This window comes from Dermacentor variabilis, chromosome 2 (genome assembly GCF_050947875.1).
Source record: "Dermacentor variabilis isolate Ectoservices chromosome 2, ASM5094787v1, whole genome shotgun sequence".
Classification (NCBI taxonomy): Eukaryota; Metazoa; Arthropoda; class Arachnida; order Ixodida; family Ixodidae; genus Dermacentor; species Dermacentor variabilis.
The window spans coordinates 100,865,451-100,884,838 of NC_134569.1; the positions used below are offsets into that span (position 1 = coordinate 100,865,451).

Here is a 19,388-nt window from a genome sequence, read left to right on the forward strand (position 1 = left end):
ACCGCCTTCCCGGGGCAGCCCGCTCTACCACCTTAGCTAACCAGGCTGCTAGCAGATGGCAGGGCGAAGTCGAATTTGTCAACAACTCGAAGCAAAGGCAGTTTGTCACAAAGAGATCGCAAAAATCTGTTTTAGAGCGCAGCTCTTTGGCGTCCGTTCCTGGGTTTCGCGTCGTCGTCGGCGTTGTCGTCGGCCTCGTAACCAGCTCCGCCCCCCTTTCATCCCCCCAGCGCTAGCAGCGACCGACTGATACCGCTGGATGCCGCTGACGCCGCTAGAGAGTCAAGATAACGTGACTGCATAGAACACCGTCGCCGCCATGCAGAAAGAGGAGGAAAGGGTCCCCCCCCCCTGTTCTTGTGTGGCGGATAGGGGGCTCTTCAGTTGCCGACGCGCCGGTTATTTCACGTAGGCCCCGGCACGTCGACGAATACGTGACCACCTTCCCACGGCTAGACCTGGTTCTTAGCGCTGCGGAAGCGATGGTATCATATTGTTTGTGTCGGCATCGGCGGCGTTGTCCCTGAAACCAACTCCGCAGCTGGGGTTGACTCACTATCGGCGTCAGCGGCATCAGTCAGTCGCTGCTATCTCTTCCCTCCTCCCTTTATCGTGTTGTCCGCTTGCTGCGCGCGCTTCTGCCCCCATCGTTTGCCGCTGGGTGTACACGCCGCCCCCCTCCCCCCTCTTCCTGCGAGTCTCCGGTTGTCAAAGCGCCGGCTCGAACTTAATTCCTTTCTTCGCTCCTCCTCCAATGCAACCCCTGTGCGGTGGCAATCAGAGAGCCAGATCGGTGGCGGCGGATCTGTATATGTGCACCACCCGAGCCGAAATTGCCGCTGCCGTTCGCCCTGTGCGGTGGCAATCAGAGAGCCAGATCGGTGGCGGCGGATCTGTATATGTGCACCGCCCGAGCCGAAATTGCCGCTGCCGTTCGCCACTGCGAAATTATCTGCCAGTTCTTTCTGAGCCATGAGCGAGACGACCGATGGAAGTCCTCCGTCTGCTGCTGCTGCTGCTGCTGCTAAACGAGCTGCCAGAGCAGAGGCCCAGCGCCGTCGCCGTCAGAATCCAGAGGTGCGTGCCGCCGAAGCAGAAGCTTACCTAGTGGAGTCTTTGTTAAAGGAATACGTGTGAAAAATAAACAAAAAATTCTGTGATAGCGCATACATGTGTTGCTCGATTTCTTTGCCTCAATCTATCGAAAAGGTGAAACAGCTTATTTGCTGCGCTCAAATTTCGCATTAGGAAGTAACGTAATCGTCGGTAATTTTTTTTCCATACCGAAACTGAAAAAGAAAACGACTCCATTATCGCCCGGCGGAAGTGACGTACAGTGAAGAGTGTGGAGAACGCTCGCACGTATACGCTGAACTTCCCCACTCCTTCACGCACACATACGACCTTTCCGTACACGCCTGTGTCTCCAGCCCGGAGCCGTCGCAGCGGCGACGACGCTCTGTCTGGCTACTCTAGACAGCCCTCACTGCCCAGTGCTTCTCGTCTTGATCCTACAGGTGTGTCCACACTTCGCGCCTCCTCGGTGCGACAGAGGGAGTTTGGAAGGTAGACATGGGAAGCCTCGCAGGCGAAAGTCAAGCATTGTGCTCCATTGTGAGCATAACTTTCGCTTTCACCGCTGGCGCCGCAGGTTATGGCGATTACTGCCCGTCGGGCGTCGCCAAACCTGTCGGCGCACGCAGCGTCCCGAGAAGCGAGCATGTTCGATTCAGTGTGCCGAGTTTGGTCAGTTAAGGTAGCGTCAGTGTGCACTCGACCTTCTTTCTTTGTAACGCGCGCACGCTGCTTGAATTGAGCATCTGCGCTGTTGCCTTGTTCGAATGCAGTCTGCGTAACTGAGACAAAATGCCGTGGAGTGTCCATATGATTGCTGTCGCAATACAAAATTCTGGGTGTACATGCAAAAAACAAAAAAGAAAACTATATGGTTATGAATAACGCCGTAGGGCGGAGCTCCGTAATAATTTTGACCACGCAGCTAGGGTTCTCTCATGTGCACATCAATCTAAGTACGCTCGCAATTGCGGCAGATTTCCGTGGGCGGGTTGTGCTATGTCTTGCTTAACGCCATCACACGAGAGTGAAGTGCGCAGACGAAACCAAGCGCCGTGTTACGATTGACGTTTAAGCACCCTACAAAATCAGCATAACCAAAGCTGATGGGCGAAACAAGCGCCCGCTAGGACGAGAACTGACCCGTGGTGTGCCTGGTGATTCCTCGGAGCAAAGCATGCTTCACGGACAGAAGTGCAGCTGTCTCAGGCGCTGTTCATGCTTTGCCGTTTACTCAAGGCGACTAAATCACCTGAGACTGACGGACAGGAAATTATGTTCCTTATCAACGGCTTTTCGACCACCCAGAGACGAATGCCCGCCTGGACTACCACTGGACCTGGCGCCGACGGTAACGCATAAACAATGACAACTCACTTCAATGCGGCAACGCCGCCCTCTGACTGCCCCGAAGGCCACTCTCCCGATCCTGACTGATTGATCATCACGAATAGGCCCCTGAATGATGAAAGGACCATTGTCAAGGATTCCCAAGGAACGGAGTGGACCGCAGATGTACAGTTTGCTACGCTGTTGTCTCGCATTGTGCAACGTTGGAGAGCATGGAGTTCGGCAAAAGGGTGGAGCATCGGAGGCGTAAGACTGAACGGTTCAGTGTTTGTGATTGACCAATGAATTCCCTGGACGAGTGAAAGAGGAAAATAAACGGGAGAAAAAGCGGATCTGGAGTGCGGTGAATGTGTGCTACTACGCGGACGCGTGCTCCGAGGCGTACGTGTGCTCCTTATCATACTCGTGCCATTACTCGTACTAGTACGAGCGAAGTCTCAGCTTGTGCAAATGTAAATAAACCATTTTCGCATTCCTTGGATATCGCCGCGCACCTCTCAATCGCCCGGCACATGGCACATCACCAGCCACGACCAGTGACGGCTCGGACGCCCGCAACCCAACGAATGTTTGACAACGATATGCTATGCTACCCTGAGTCCCAACCGCTGATAGCAGGCGGCGAAACTACTTTGAAAGCGGCTTGTTTGATGAGCGAGCTTTGAATCTGGCTCACAAAATGATAAAAATATCTGTATAACCCCCAAATTTATAAGTATGATGCCTTTACTTTACTGAACATGACTATCTTCTGCAGCGATAGTCCACTTCTACGTACTCACTTGAATGTAGTGTGTGTATATCTGTAGAAAAAAATAATCATTTGATAAAATAGTCTCCAGCATGCACTTTGACCCTCGTTCACCTCGAGCTGTCGTTTTCAAATCAGTAAAAAATATTTAAGCAACGCGAAAATATTATTTTCTCGCCTCATCCATGACGCGGCCACAGTACCAGAGCGCCTGAAAGCCTCCCCGACGCCTCGGTTGCGAACGCCGCGGCGCTGAGGAGGAGGAGCCGGCCCCGACTACCTCTGAAATTACGCCCTCTCCGTGCGATTGGGACGGCCGGGGAAAAACAAGCCGCGCGCCGGAATCTCGCCGGTCATGGTCGTACGCTCTATTATGATGCGTAATATTAGGGACAGGGGAAAATTCTTCCCTACACGAATGTCCTAACAAAATAAACCCAATTGACGAACGATATGAATTAGAGATATAAAGATGCCAACAGACGCAGTAGAAATAGAGAAAAAAATTTGGAGAACGCTTAAGCTTCGCCATTAAGAGTGGAACGGGATAGAATTCGAAGATATATGATTGCTTCTCACGCTTCCCGCAGCTGCAGCTTATGTAACCATATTGTTTACCGGGAAACGCTCTAGGAAATGTAGTTCAGTTGAGGCAGATAAAATGTAATAAACAAACGCACTGGTCTTTAATACAAATATTTATCCATCGAAATCCATACTTCGTGAACACACACACACACGCATGGTTCATGACTCAATCGCACCAAGAATGCTTCGCTTTACTTAGATGTCAACTGGAGTTGAGTCTACATTATTAACAGGTGACTCCCGAAGTATGTTTCGAAATAATAAATCATGCAGATTTCCTTCTTTCTTATTTCTACAATGCTTAATTTACTGAGGGGTGGCTTACCACACCGTGATAACTTAATTTAGGATATGCTATGATAGTCCATAGTCGATGCGAGTGGGAGACACGTACGACTCCTCTACGGTTTGAAGCATAACCCACTACTAGGTAGTTATTCCTGTGAATGTAAGCGTGATTCACGTCAACAGCAAACACTGAAATGCTTCGCCCTTTTGAGCTTGCGCTATTTGCAACAGAAAGAAATCTTTTTTTCTCCGCCTCTTGGCGCTATGCGTGAAGATAGGAAGCTTCTGGTAATAAAACTGCATACTGGACACGCGATGCGACAATATTGTAGAGCTATCCGTAGCTCTTTAGAGATACGGTCAGGAAGAACCAGTAGATTTTCTTTTGTTGTTTGCTTCAGTTACATAATTTCAGTTTGAGGTATCCACATAGGCCTAACGTGCCCTCTCAATGAAGTACGGAAAGGCTCATCATAATTTGTATCGTTTTTCTTTCTTTTTTTTTTTTGCCCTTGAGGATGCATTTTGAAAGTTGTAGTAAGCCCAGTAACTGTCACCAGAAGCATCGCCGCTTTATGAATAGCGCATGTTACCTGTTTGTGCACAATATCCCGGGCTACCTCGTGAACTGTGCCACTTGTTACGATGAACGTCTCGTTGGCATTTCCAGGGGACATCGCTGCATGCGATAAACAGGTGTGAACATCAGTCAAAGCACGTCTATTCGGCCGCAGAGGTAATGCTTATTACCTGCAAGAAACTCAAGAAGCACAATTTCATCCCGAATTAATCTTGGCGACACATAGTATACGCCTTCACTCGATCGATAGTGTAACTCAATAAAAGATGGCACGTGATGCAATAAAGCCGCCCATATTTTGTGTTGCTGGTTAGTAAAGCTCTGTCGCGGTAAGCTCCGAGTACGCTGTCGTTAAGATTTATCGGTCGGGAGCGGTGGGTGATAAAAAAGGCATAAAATGGAATAAAAGGCACGATTACGTCATGTTGACTCAAATTTCATTTTCCTTCATTTTGAAGTGCGTATAGCAAACAATGCCACTCTCATGATGAGAACTGCGTGCCAAAAAGAGTATCGCCCCTCTGTCAAGTATTCATATCCTTCAATCGGCTAGACAAAGTATGCAATGGTTACCGTAATAGCCGTTGCATAGAGTCACAATCTCATATTTCGATCCTTTTTGAGTATGGTAGACTACAGTGTACTAGAAGGGGGCAGTGTGTTCAGGCATGGCACGCGCCATCCATTGCCGCTAGGCGGAGATGTGTGGAAAGGTACGGCACTTGGATGCCAGCCTAAGCGACAGCAGCGCCACCGCCAACATCTTTCGCATAAGGATCCCCGTCGCTCATTCCTACTGTTGTCAGTTGAGGTGGTTGTGCGCTGCTCGCGTGTGCGTCCATAGTTGTGTAGTTAGCGATATTTTGTTGCAGTTTATGTAGGTCAAACGATGCACTCGTTTAACAAAGTTGACAGTCGCTTTAGCCCATGGCGAAGAGCGTGACGGCGAAAGCCTGCACGCTCAATAGGCATTCGTTAAATAACTGACATGCCCATTCGAATGCGTTGTTACTCCTTATTGCGTGTTTTCTCCCCGCCGAAGGTTGATTAGCTTCGCCCTAATTAACACTAGAGGTTGAGGGATCGACTTCCACCAAAGGTCGTGGGTTAGAGGGCCTTAGCTCGATATTAATTAACTGGGCCTTAATTACCTTCGCCTTAACCCGAAAGTTCGGGGGGGGGGGGGGGTGGACTTGCATATAACATCGAGGGTTCGACTCCAACCGAAGGTCGTGGGTTCGAGTGCCTGAATGAATTCTATCTTAATTTACCCTCTTTATTTGGGGGGGGGGGCGGAGGAGTGCAAGATGAGTGGCATCAGAGTCAGCTATGGAAGAACACGACGACGAACGCGCAAGCAGTGACACAAGCACGTGTCTGCACGAGGCAAACTCACATGACTTTCTTTACTGCGCACCGCGTTTTCCGGACCATCGGGGGCATGAGCTACTTGAAACTTTCGCCTCAATAAATGCTTGCTTTTCCCTGAGGTGTTCCAGTTTGAATTATACAAAGGGTTTTACACAGAGATCTGAATGCAGTACAAAGTATTGAATTACTTTTAATAATATAACCTTGAAATAACTCATGTAAGCGAAACATAATTACTAATGAAGCATTGCTTAATTTCTTAATTTCAAATTACCTAACTCGTTAATCAGTTGTTATATAGTTAATTACTGAATTATGCTGAATGTTTGTTGCTTTGCATTACTAATATTGCCTAAATAATTTAGTAATTAGGTAAATAATCATCTTGTTAGTCATTACTTTTGCTATCTTCAATAGAACTTTAATCCTGTGACTTTCAGAAATTAACCAGTCAGTCTTTTTTCAGAATGTCCATCTATTGTTTGAGTGATACCTGCATACGAAGGAGTAGGTTTTGATTGATAAATTTTAATGTGTCACGCTTAATAGGGAGAACTGCATACACGTTGGCACATTTGCTGATTTTCTGCAGCCAAGCGATGTATCAGCAAGAAATGTGACTTCTACGGCTAACTATTGTATAACACTCGATTTCATACCCCACATTTTGTGAAACGAGTTGGCTCGCTCTAGTTTCCAAAATGTTTAGCTTTTCTTAGAGTCGCTCACGCAATACTCCACCTCGGAGACGGAGCATGTGAGGACTTCTAATAAAAAAAGAAAGTGCAAGCGGCGCCGCCAGCCATCGTTGCAGAGCGTGTATGGGGAAACACGGCGGCTTCCATACAGCCCATGCTACAGTGGAGCCACCTAGTGACGCCTAGAAAACGAGGCTTAGCCGTGGTCCCTCCCTGAACACACTACGCTCTTCTAGTACACTTCTAGTGCACTTGCTAAGAAACCGAATCGGCCATGGATACTCGCTGCCAGAGTTTATGTCACCACCAAAAGAGGTGTCGCTGTTAATCGTTCGCTTTGCATTTCGCTAAACTGCACATAAAGTAAGATTTACCATCATTTACCAGGTCGATGTTCTTTGTCGCCAAAACTGGATTTCTGTCTCAATTACTGTTCTTTTATGTTCAAGGAGGAAGAAATCGGGTTTGGCTTCTCAGAGCAGAGCGAAATTGCATTCGGAAAACGATGTAATTGTAAAAAAATGAAGACGCACCTGAGATAGGAAGAATAAAGCTGTTGGGGGAAGGAGCCTCTTGATGCGAATAGCTGCCCTACCGCGGTTCAGAAGCAGACTTGCATCTCACTTGGAGTTACATCTGACCTATATCTGTGAAAAAGCTCTGGCTTTCTCTGTTTCCTCATTTACGCCCATACATGACATACGATATAAAGATATCAGAGTGATTAGGATAAATGGTGTGAGGTCTCTGGAGTCACAAGCAGGGAGGGAAAGAGGAAGGAGGGCGTAGTATATCTAGAGCACGTTCTACTTGGCTACCCAGCAGGGGGCGCACGTGAGAATATGACGCAAACATGAGACAATCTGGAAAAAGTAATAATCACTGCAACTATCCAGGAAGCGTTCCAAAGCCTTCACAGCTTGTCAGGCGCTACAGATTTCCTGTAAAGCCGCAGCTATAGTTTAACGAAGCAAGCAAACTACCTGTACTTGTCCCTGACTTTTTTGTTCTGGTGTGTATAGAGTCACGGAAGCAGAATAGTCTCGGCATAGAAGATGGATTGGGCAAGCCATGTAAGGAAAATCAAGAAACAAAGCGTGCGGCCTTGTGCAACCGTCCACACTTATGGCCTAATTTACGGCGAATCTGTTCCTTTCGAGCTGATGCATTTACAATTTGAACTAATGTGCAACCTTAAAAACTGTGCCCACATACATACATACATACATACATACATTCATACATACATACATACATACATACATACATACATACATACATACATACATACATACATACATACATACATACATACACACACACACATGTGTGTGTGTGTGTGTGTGTGTGTTTGTTTGTGAGCTGATCCATTTCGATCAAAACTTGAACTGGACCTCGTGTTTATAGTTCTCTCCGGACACCGAGAACACGTGCCGTTTCCTCCCCCCCCCCCGTTTCTTTCAATTTCCATCAAGTATAATGTCGACGCCGCTCTTTCGCTTTTCCGTGGACAACGTGCGAACAACCTACACAGCTCATTTTACTCAAGAAAATACGTGGGAAACTAGATTTCAGTAATTAACTGCAAATTTTATAAAAATCAGTAACTTTCGATGAAAACTACCCGTAACAGAGCCGCTATTTTCACACAGTATCAGATAAGTCACGTGCACAGTTTCAAGGCACTGCGAAACATTGCGGATACAGGCTGCATAATACCTTGGAGCACTTGCCTAAGTTTCTACTCAACCCATAAATAACAGACTCTTTCTGAGCTTCCAAATAGGTTCTTATGTTTTTTTATTTTCATTTTGCATCTTTCCGAACTAACTTTGTCGCGGGTAGTCCAGAAACGCGGAGGCTGTCAAACTTCTGAATGATTTTCCGTTTGCATTTAACCATATTCAGCGTATTATTTTCTCATTTACTTCACGAGGGCTCGTCAAATAAAAGTTCACAGCTGCGCTGCTAGCACTGGGTCCCATATCAAAGTTCTTTTTTTCTTTGTGTTTTTTTTCTGGTGAATTACGAATTCTCTTTCTTTAGAAAAACTAACTTTGCTGACGCCTGAATGCATTGCTCCCCCCACGACACTTTCTAGTCATTCGCAATTATTTCAGGGCTTACTACTCTCACACCACTCCGTCTGGAAGGCCACCGGAGTGACAGGAAACCCTATTAGGCAAAATGTGAGATTCAGCATGAACGCAATTATTCCGCTTGAAAAGAGAATTGTACGGAACACCCGATTGCCTGTGTGGCAAGAATTATTTTCCACGTGTCCTTGGCGGCATAATCTAATGCACAAGTCATGGCATGCGTCCTGCAGTTGTAATGCTTTTTATTTTTTGTTTAATTTAAAGGTGGCCATGTTTTTTCTGACCTAACTCCCTATGAAATGGCAAGCCAAATACTCTTTGCCTATCTCTGCCGTTAAACGCTGCAGCTGTATGCCAGAAACTGACAACGATTTTCATTTCAATAAAAGAAATGAAGAAAGAATACACCCATGTGACCGATCAATGCACTGTCGTCGCAATGTCAACTCGAACCGCTTATGTACTCTATTAATCCTGCTTGTTTTATTAACACATAGTTTAGATTACTACACCACCTATAGATACTACCATTGTAATGGTCTACTGAATCATGGAAGTTCCTTCAGCGTCTTTTATTCCAACTTAACCTACGGCATATTGCTTTCTCTAAACATTCCAAGTTCTCTAGCTGTCTGCTATCGTATCTCACCTCATATCTGCACAAAACTCACACAATATCGACAGGGAGTACAAGCATTTTGAGTTTGCAGAGTAAAGTTAATTGAAAGATTTTTCGAACGGAACAAGTGGGATGCTGTTGATGTAAATCAATCCCACAAACTACTGCACTCGCTGCAACAAACTATGTCGTAGCAGATGGGCAGTGAAGATATAAGTACGACTAAAAATTGGAACTAGCCTATCGACGCAAGTAATTTTGCCGTACCATCTCGCTGACGTTGTTGTTTATAAGAAATAATACATAAAAAGATAACATGATCTCAAACAAAACGATTGTGAGAGAAACGAAAATGCCTTATGAAGAGTAATGAGAATTGTGATGATATGTGGTGTTTTCTGACGCGAGAGCCAAGTATAGCCAAAGAGCGCCAGGCTCAAAAGTAATGAGAAATGTACGCGCAGTTTTGCATGAGCCAGGATATGAAGGCGCACATGACCTGAGAGTTCTGGATACGAATGAAGGTAGAAAGGAAAGTATGCAAGGTTTGCTTGCTGCAACTATTCCCTGAAATGATGTCTACGGTGTGTCACAAATCTTATATTGCCAGTGGATTTCAACTGTCGACCATACGTGTTTTCTGCATGTAACGCATTTCGCGTCACCTTGAGGCAAGCTGGGACGACACTTAACTTTCACTGGTTTTGGTACAAGATATTCAAAAGATGCTGCCACCTGTAAAGGGCGCAGTCTACGCATCTACACGTATATAAGGCGGTGGTATTCGCTTATGATGCCATACCCACGAAGTTCATCGGTCGCTAGCACACGCAATACCTCAATAAAATACAGATCTTATGGGGTTATTTCGCAGCCGAATGTAGCTATGCAGGCAGGAAGGTGGGGAACACTTCTGCAATAACAAATATGAAGTGAAGTAAACAGAAATGGAGAATTTAACCCAGAGACTGCGCAAATGATTCAACCGTATAGATTATAGTCTGTGGTTGCCTTTTCGTCCCTCGATAGCAATTATACCCTAGTCGCATCTTGCCAGCCTAGCGCATGATATTGTTTGCGAAGATTGCGCAATTCACCCTGGCATTCAGTAAATATCAAATAACTTTGAGAAAAGAAGTCTGGACGCTCCTAAATTCTTGGGGAATGAAGTGTTACAACGTGGGGGTGCAGCCGAGAGTCAACAATGGTGGCGTCGAAAGCAGGCTACAGACATGTTCAGTGATTAAGAGTAGCATCGTCTACTCGTGAATATGATTCTCGTTCTAGATTGCTTGTTTTATGACCGCTGCCATTTTAAGCGCTTTCCTTGACGTTCCACCTCGCACAAGCACGCCACTTGCATCACACCACCACTCCTATGTTTTTTCTTGGCTTATAAACCTGCATGGTACCCACAAAAAGCACGCGATCGGAAAAAGCGGTTAAGGTTGTAAAAAAAGACCGCTTTAAGTGCAGCCCAGTCCCTAGCTCAACCCCCTCGGGGACCCCCTCTCCCCAAGCCACAGACGTTCCCATGGTCGTGGAGGCGAGCCACTCGGGCAACCCAGCCAAACGAAAGGCCCTTCCCAGCATGCCCGAAAATGTACAGGCTAAAGCGAAGTCAGAGAGATGTTGAATTCTATGTGCTTCGAGATCAAGAAGATAACAAACGACTCTCTGCAGTGGATCAGCGGCTCTTGTTCGTGGATCAGAAGTTAGACGCGGAAAACGTCAAAGTTCAATGCTTATAGGAAACAGAATGCCGGAAATAGAGTGCAAGGTGCAGGAAATAAACATCAGTCTGTCGACCCGGGTACATCCCGCTTACTTCCCAGATGGCGCGTCGGTACCTACGCTGCCACCACTGCACATCCCCGGACCGAGTAGAACCACCTCCCTCGAGACCCTAGAAGCAACGCCGGAAGGCGCTCTATACAGCAAGGATGGGGCCACACACCCAATTTAAAATTTGGCAGTGGAACTGCAGGGGACTTCACAATTAAAGGCTCACCCTGCACCAGTTTGTTCGCACTCACAAAGAAAAGTGACATGTTATATAATTGCAAGAAACGATTACTGATCAGGTTTCACTCCAGGGAAACAAAGCTCTTGCTCTCCGTGGGGACGGCAGAGGAATCTGTATATTAGTCAGCAGCAAGTTCACTTTTGTCGCACACGATCTAGAGGTCCGGCCTAGCAAGACGGAGACCTCTCTAGAAGTCATCCCAAGTCATTCCAACATCCCCACCATATTTATACTTAACGTATAAAGCAGCCCGAGCGATCATAGAGAACGTTTCAAAACTATCATCACTAGGACAACGAAACTCGCTGCAAGCTCTCCACTGGTTGTGGCCGGTGATTTGGACGCCCTGTTTCACGCGTGGAACTACACGCGTGACAGCGTCAAGGGCCGAAGCCTGTAGCAGGAGGCGAGAGACGCGGGACTCTCTATTGACGGACCCAGCCTTTCCCACCAGACGCTGCACCTCCTCGACCAGGGACTGCGACCCGGATCTCGCCTTTGTTAAAAACGCTGGCTCACCCGTGTGGTCGAATCTGCTCATAGACCTCGGTAGCGATCATTACATCACGGCCACCAGCTTACAAGTGGAGCAGAAAAGAAAGAAGGCCTTCTCGGTCCCAGGCTGGGACAAATTCCTCCATGAGGTTAGCAAGGCTGGCGCCACCCGGGGAGAAAAGCCCGAGGGTCTCGTCCAGTGGTCCGAACTAACTCTGCAAGATATCTACTTCACCACCAAAACAATAGAGACAGATCTACAGACAGACAAAATGGATAGTAGGCTAGCACACTTTCTCGAGGCCAAGCAATCACTTCTCGAGAGATGTAAACGCCAACGCTTGAATCGCAAGCTCAGGAAAAAGATAGCCTAGATCGACAAGCAGATCGACGAGCACTGCTAAGCCCTGTCTAGGTAGCAATGGGACAAAATTTGGAATTCAATCGAAGGGCAGTTGCGCACGGGAGGCAAGTGGCATCTTCTCAAACCCTTGCTCGACGACCCCGGCACCGAGTCAAACCGGAGAAGGGTCCTCGCTAAAGCGCTCCACTAAGTCAAGAAGTCGCCTTCAGAAGAGGAAGTGCTGGAGATGCTAGCTAAGAAGTACCTGCCGCTCGAAAGTGCGGTTGATGAGGCGGCATACACAGTATACAAAGGTAAGCCGCACTCAGCGCTGGACGAGCCTTTCAACGTCAGTGGAATCCGCCGCGCCCTACGCGACCTCAACGTTAGGTCGACACACGGTCCGGATCACATTAACAACAAGGCTCTCAGAAACCTAGATGACGAATCGATCGAGTTTCTGACAGATGACATAAATTGCATTTGGGAGGAGGGAATTGTATCGGAACAACGGAAGTTGACGAAAGTCATACTCATCCCAGAGCTTGGACAACCTCCACCCCATCTCACTGACGTCATGTGTAGAGAAGGTGGCCGAGCACGCCATCCATAACAGAATTTCGGAGTACATCGATACTAAGGATTTTGCCCTCTCAACATGATAGGTTTCAGGCCAGGCCTCCCCAACCAGGACGCCATCAAACTTATCAAGATCCAAATCCTGAAAAGCTGCACTCGGAACACGAGAGTCATCCTTGGTTTGAACCTGGGGAAGGCCTTTGATAACATCCGTCACGAGTTTGTTCTCGACGCCATCTCCAGACTCGACCTAGGCTCATCCTTCCATGCCTTCGTCAGGTCTTTATTGAGCAAACAATACGCCATCCTCAAGGCTGGAGATTTCGAATCAGAGAAAATGGAGCTGAGCGGAAGATGCACCTCCCAGGGGTCAGTCATCTCACCGCTCCTCTTCAACATTCCAATGGTCGACCTCTCGAGATACCTAGGCAAGATCCAGGGCATCGGTCACACGATCTACGCGAACGACATCACTGTCTGTCGCGCGGGAGTCATTGACGGCCAAGCCGCTCTCAGGGAAGCTATCAACACTACAGAGAATTGTCTAACAGACACGGGATTCCGGTGCTCCCCAAAGAAATCAGAGCTCCATATCTACAATCCAACTAGAAAGGGTCGTTTGCCACAGAAGTGGAAACCCCCCACTGAAATGGACATTAATCTCTGCACCAAGTACTGAGATCCGATTCCCAAAGTCGCTTCCATTCAAATCTTGGAAATGACACTCGAAGGGCGGGCACAAATATCATCACCATTCACAAACTAGCAATGAAGACGGATAGCTTCATCGGTCTAATCGAGCCGGTAGCTAACAGAAGGAGAGGCCTGAGCGAAGAGAATCTGATAGGGCTCGACGGCAAAAACATAGCAACCCACACCCTGACGTGGTTCCCCGCTCACATGGGATCCATGATGGGAGGCCCCACAAACCTCAACAAGCTGGCCCAATCCAAGGCGCGAGGTCTCGCCTTCCGCGACCATCCAGAACTCCCCCGCCGGCCCGCAGTGGTGGAGAACAGAGATCAACCGACCCCATACAATGAAATCACGCAGCACTTTTATCTCGGCAGGAGAGACTTTCACCTTCCTCCCAAGAAGTTCAATATAACGCAGGCATTGACCCTCAGATTATTGCAAATAGGCTCGTATCCCAGCCTGCCATGGCTTTATTCCACACGCTTTATCCCGACACTTATGGCAGTAGTTCTTGCAGGCACTGCAATGACTTCGCTAGCCTAGACCATATGCTCTGGCGTTGCCCCTCGTTGCGAGGCACGGAACAAATCAATGAGGACAAGTGGCTCTCCGCTATCAAGAGCACCGATGCCGGGGCGAAACTATGAGCGGTCCAGAGGGCCCACGATGCGGCGGTCGGGCATGGCTTGACTGTCCCAATGTGACAGCGGCCCGCAGCGCGCCGAGTCGCTTACTGCAGGACTTTCATTAAAGTTTTGCATCCATCCATCCATCCATCCATCCATCCATCCATCCATCCATCCATCCATCCATCCATCCATCCATCCATCCATCCATCCATCCATCCATTCATTCATTCATTCATTCATTCATTCATTCATTCATTCATTCATTCATTCATTCAGTAGAGCCACGGTTTCGCTCAGAACCTCAACGGGACCTCTTGTAATTCCTAGAAAGGAACAGAAAATGTCATTGCATGCAGTAGTGTACTGTCAATGTCGATTGTTGTTCTTCAATAAAGCTCCGTATCCGGCTTACAAATACCTCGCATAAAGTAGGAAATCCGACAGATGGACCAAACTAAAAAGCTTTGCCTGTGCCAGATAACGACGTCTGGTGCAAGTTTGCGTTGTTCAGCATTTTAAAGCGAAGCGTTCCACTTACTTGTCGTTCATAGAAGGGAATCAAATAGCGCAGCTCACGTGCTTCGGCTAGTGGTAGAAGAAATCAATAAAAAAGGGCATCGTTGCTACATGCTTAGAAATTACTCTTCACAAAGCTTGCGCAAATCAACTATTGTCCATTTTCAGAGCACAGCTTACCGGAATCACCCAACCAGCACACCCACCCGCCGTGGCGTAGCTAGGTCGTTTGGCACCCAGGGCCCAAAAGTCTTCTGTCACCCCTCTCCCCCCCCCCCCGCCCTGGGTGTAGTGAGGAAGGCGAGGATTTCGAAAATTTTCGGGGAGTGGGAGTATTGTTTCAGCACCAGCACAGCCGCCTTCAATACCGCGCATGTCCCCCCCTCCCTCCCTTCGCTATCGTTCCCAGATATCGCGAATTATTTTCTGCACTAAATACCACAGTGTGCTGTAGTAATAACTTGCGATAAGCGCATGTGTACATCTGCTGTAAAACTGTAATGCATGAGAGCCAATAGAGATGCGGCATATTGGAAAGTATGGCTCACAAGTAATAAAAATATTCTGTTGAAGTTTTAATTAGCAATTTTAGAGACCATATTGCATTTTCAAAATTGAAGCCAGACAGTGATATGTTGCCCAATAATAACGTCACGGAATTCGTCGTAGGTACTACGGCGTGCAGTATTTTGACTGTGGGCCTCTTTAAGCCGAAATGAAAATTAAATAGCCTGTCAGAGACGATGATTTTCTTATCCTATTATGAAACTCCATCTGCTTTTCTGCTGCGCGGGTGACAACGCTATAACAATTACGAGTTCTCTTCATTCTGATCCATAAAACCTTTCTTTATTTGCTGCTATTGGCAAAGGTCATAATCCGAGCTGTGGTACCGCCACACGGTTGGGAACGGAACGGAGCACGCTTCGCGTCAATTCCTGGTGCTACCATGCAAAAAAAAAAAAAAAGAGAGAGAGAGAGGGAGAGAGAGGGAGATAGAGAGAGAGAGAGAGAGAGAGAGAGAGAGAGAGAGAGAGAGAGAGAGAGAGAGAGAGAGAGAGAGAGAGAGAGAGAGAGAGAAGGCCGCAATGAAGCCCGCGCCAGCGAAAGCTTGCGCTACTGTTGATATGCAATCGACCGCTTTCCCGTGGATTTCTTTAGTAGGCATGGAAGTGCAAGGACAATGCAGACCATGCCAACACCTTTCCGTTTTTTGATGCAGGCTGTTCGCCCCCTTTCACTTTAGTGTAGAAAGTCAAACGACCTTTGCTTACTTGTACTTCCATGTCCAAATGTTTTGTTCGCTTTATTCTGCGAGTGCGTTCACGTTGCTAAGCTGTTGTTTATGTCTGGTGATATTGAGTTAAATCCAGGGCCCCCTAGGGAAGATCCCTCTGGTCAGCAATACAGCCAGCTTGTTGCTCTCATGAAATCGCTGCATGAAAAAATCGATAAAAAACATGATGAACTTATGAGTGCCCTTTACGAGTTGAAACAGGCTCAGCAATCACTTGAGGGGCATGTTTCCAACATAGACAGCAGGCTTCTCGCAGTTGAAACTAGGTTATCATCGGCCGAAACCACAGTCGGAAAAAGCTCAGCAGCCGAAGTAGTCGCTGTTAACCAACGACTTGATGATTTTGAGGACCGTTCCCGCAGGTTTAACCTGATATTTCACGGCATTACTGACACCGGCGCGGAAACATGGGCTCAGTCGGAGGGCAAGATTGTTTCCCTTCTGAATTCCACAATGAATCTAAACCTAAATTGCAGTGACGACCGCCTGTCTTGTGCGCACCGACTCGGCAAATACGTCCCTGGGAAATGCCGACCTATTATTGTTAAATTTATTTCACTGAAACTTCGGGACGATATCCTGGCGGCAAAGCGTAATCTGAAGAAATCTGGAGTGGATGTGACCGAAGACTTTTGCAGAGCGACAAGAGCTATGAGAAAAAATCGTTTGATTATGGCAAATCTTCTGGAAAGCAATTTTCGATCCGGCATAATAAGCTCTATGTCGGCAAAAAGTGCTACGTTTACTGTTGAGCTACCGACCGTGTTTGCGTCCTTGAATCTGGTAATGGTGCTTCCGTTTTGACAGATGCAACACCTGCATCGACGTCGGCTTCTGACAATCAGTTGTTATCCTAACTAAAATCCCCGCTACTCACCGTGATGTATCTTTTTATTGACGAATATTAGAAGCATTGTCAGTAATCGTGAGGCACTGTCATCAGTCTTGGACGCATGCTCCGCCGATGTAGTTCTACTTACTGAAACCTGGCTATCGTCAAGAATTGACAGTTCTGAGCTATTTGAGTGTGAAAAAAAGTACGCGGTTTATCGCTGTGATCGCTCCGACAAACACGGTGGTGGCGTGCTCATTGCTGTGGCCGATAATCTTGTATCGCATATGATTGTAACTAACTCAGACTTGGAGTTTATTTGTGTTTGCATTTCCTTAAACCACAAAAATTTTCTTTATTGCGCATGCTACCGCCTGCCAAATGCTGCTACAAATTTCTGTGAAAAATTACATGATGTGCTTAATTACCTGGTTCTACAATTCCCACGCTCTCCATTATTCCTCTTGGGTGACTTCAATGTGCCTAAAATTAACTGGTCTGGACCTGTCCCGGTTGTATCTGAAACATTACCTGGTGTTTCATCTTTTGCTACCTTGCGCTTAGACTTCAACTTCACTCAGATCGTTTCCCAGCCTTCTAGAATTGGTCCTACATCGGCTAACATTCTTGATCTCATCTTAACAACTGCACCCGGACTTGTACACTCGATTTCATACATGCCTGGTATAAGTGACCACAGCCTTATTCATTTCGTTATAGCAACTTGCAACACGCGCCAGACTTCGACAACAAAAACATTTAGAAATTACAAAAAGGGCGATTATGTCTCAATTAATAAGGAGCTTGAACTATTATTGGATGGCTGCAATCCAACATTTTTCGATAGTACAGTGGAAGAAAATTGGATTTCCTTTAAAAATAAAGTTACAAGTCTCATTAACAAATACATACCGTTACAAAAAATTTCAGGTAAACAACGGGCACCATGTTTTAACACAACCTTAAAGAGGCTACTGTACAAAAAAAGCGTCTTTTTCGTTTAGCGAAGTCTACAAACACTCTTGCTCACTGGCGTGTATATCGATATAGTCTGTGCTCCTATCGCATTGCTATCAAACAGGCAAAATATTTTTTTCTGGAGAGCACACTCCCTTCTCTTCTTTCCACCAACCCTTCCAAGTTCCGGAACTTTGTTAAACCTGCACAAAGCCGTGCGATTTCTCTTGTTGACTCTGCTGGGCACGTGCTGCGCAATGAGGAATGTTGTACTGTCCTGAATAACGTCTTCGCGGGTGTGTTTACAAAGTCACCTGCCGTTGTCACGCCGCAGCTGCATAATCTCGATTTCCTTCCCATGGATGCAATTGTAGTGAACTTTGAGGAAATAGCTAAATTAATTGAGAAACTAAAGCTTTCGTCTTCATGTGGTGACGCTGAAATTAATGCAAAGTTTCTGAAGAACACGAAAGTTTACTTTTCAGTTTTCCTGTCATACCTCTTCACACAGTCCATTGAATCTAGTATGCTGCCACCAGATTGGAAGATCGGGAAAGTGGTGCCACTTTTTTAAATCCGGGAACACGCATTCTCCTCTCAATTATCGGCAAATTTCTTTGACTAGTATCCCGTGCAAACTTCTAGAACATGTAATTTACTCTAATCTAGTCTCATATCTTGAATCTAATGACTTTTTTAGCTCCTGCCAACATGGATTCCGGAAAAACTACTCCTGTGAAACACAGCTTCTGCTATTTACTAATCACATCGCAGCAGCTCTAGACCGAGGCTTGTTTCTTCATAGTGTTTTTCTTGACTTTTCTAAGGCTTTAGACAAAGTACCTCATCAACTACTTCTACTAAAAATCAGCAATTTGAAAATTGCCCCAAACATCCTCAAATGGATCGAATGCTTTTTATCTAACCAAGCTGAATATGTTATCGCTAACAATCACGCTTCGTCTCCTTGTCCTGTTGAATCTGGCGTCCCTCAAGGTTCCGTTTTAGGTCCACTACTATTCCTGATCTACATAAATGGTCTTCCAGATAACATTAACTATAGTATAAAACTATTTGCGGTCGACTGCGTTATCTATTGCGAAATAAATAACCCTAATGATGCACTTGTCGTTCAATCTGTCCTAAATAAAGTGGTGCAATAAATGGCTACTGACCCTTAACATCACTAAATGCAAGCACATGACATTTTCGCGAAGCACTAATGCCTCAATGTCTTCGCAATACAGAATTAATGAGATCGGATTGGAGCACGCGTCTGACTACAAGTATCTCGGTGTCTACATATCTGATGACTTGTCATGGCATGCTCACATTGGCTACATCATAGATGATGCAAATCGCACTCTCGATTATTTCCGACGCAATTTTTTCCAACCTCCACAGCGCCTAAAATTAATGCTTTATCAAACTTTCGTTCGTCCGGAACTCGAATACGCGTGTGCAGTTTGGGATCCGGCACACCGCACTCTCATTCAATCCATAGAATGCCTTCAAAATCGATCAGCTCGTTTTATTATGTCGAACTATTCACGTACCGCTAGTGTCTCGCAGATGAAATTGTCACTTACCCTTCCTGACC

At 46.5% G+C, this 19,388-nt stretch overlaps 1 protein-coding gene across 1 annotated transcript in view; it reads right to left on the reverse strand.

Moving 5' to 3' along the window:
• Positions 1 to 19,388, reverse strand: part of LOC142570381 (ornithine decarboxylase-like) — a 52,201-nt gene that overhangs the window by 15,945 nt on the left and 16,868 nt on the right. The window contains exon 3 of the mRNA XM_075678769.1: positions 4,645 to 4,730. Within this exon, the coding sequence (XP_075534884.1) occupies positions 4,645 to 4,730 (86 nt within the window). The remainder of the gene's footprint in view (positions 1 to 4,644; positions 4,731 to 19,388) is intronic.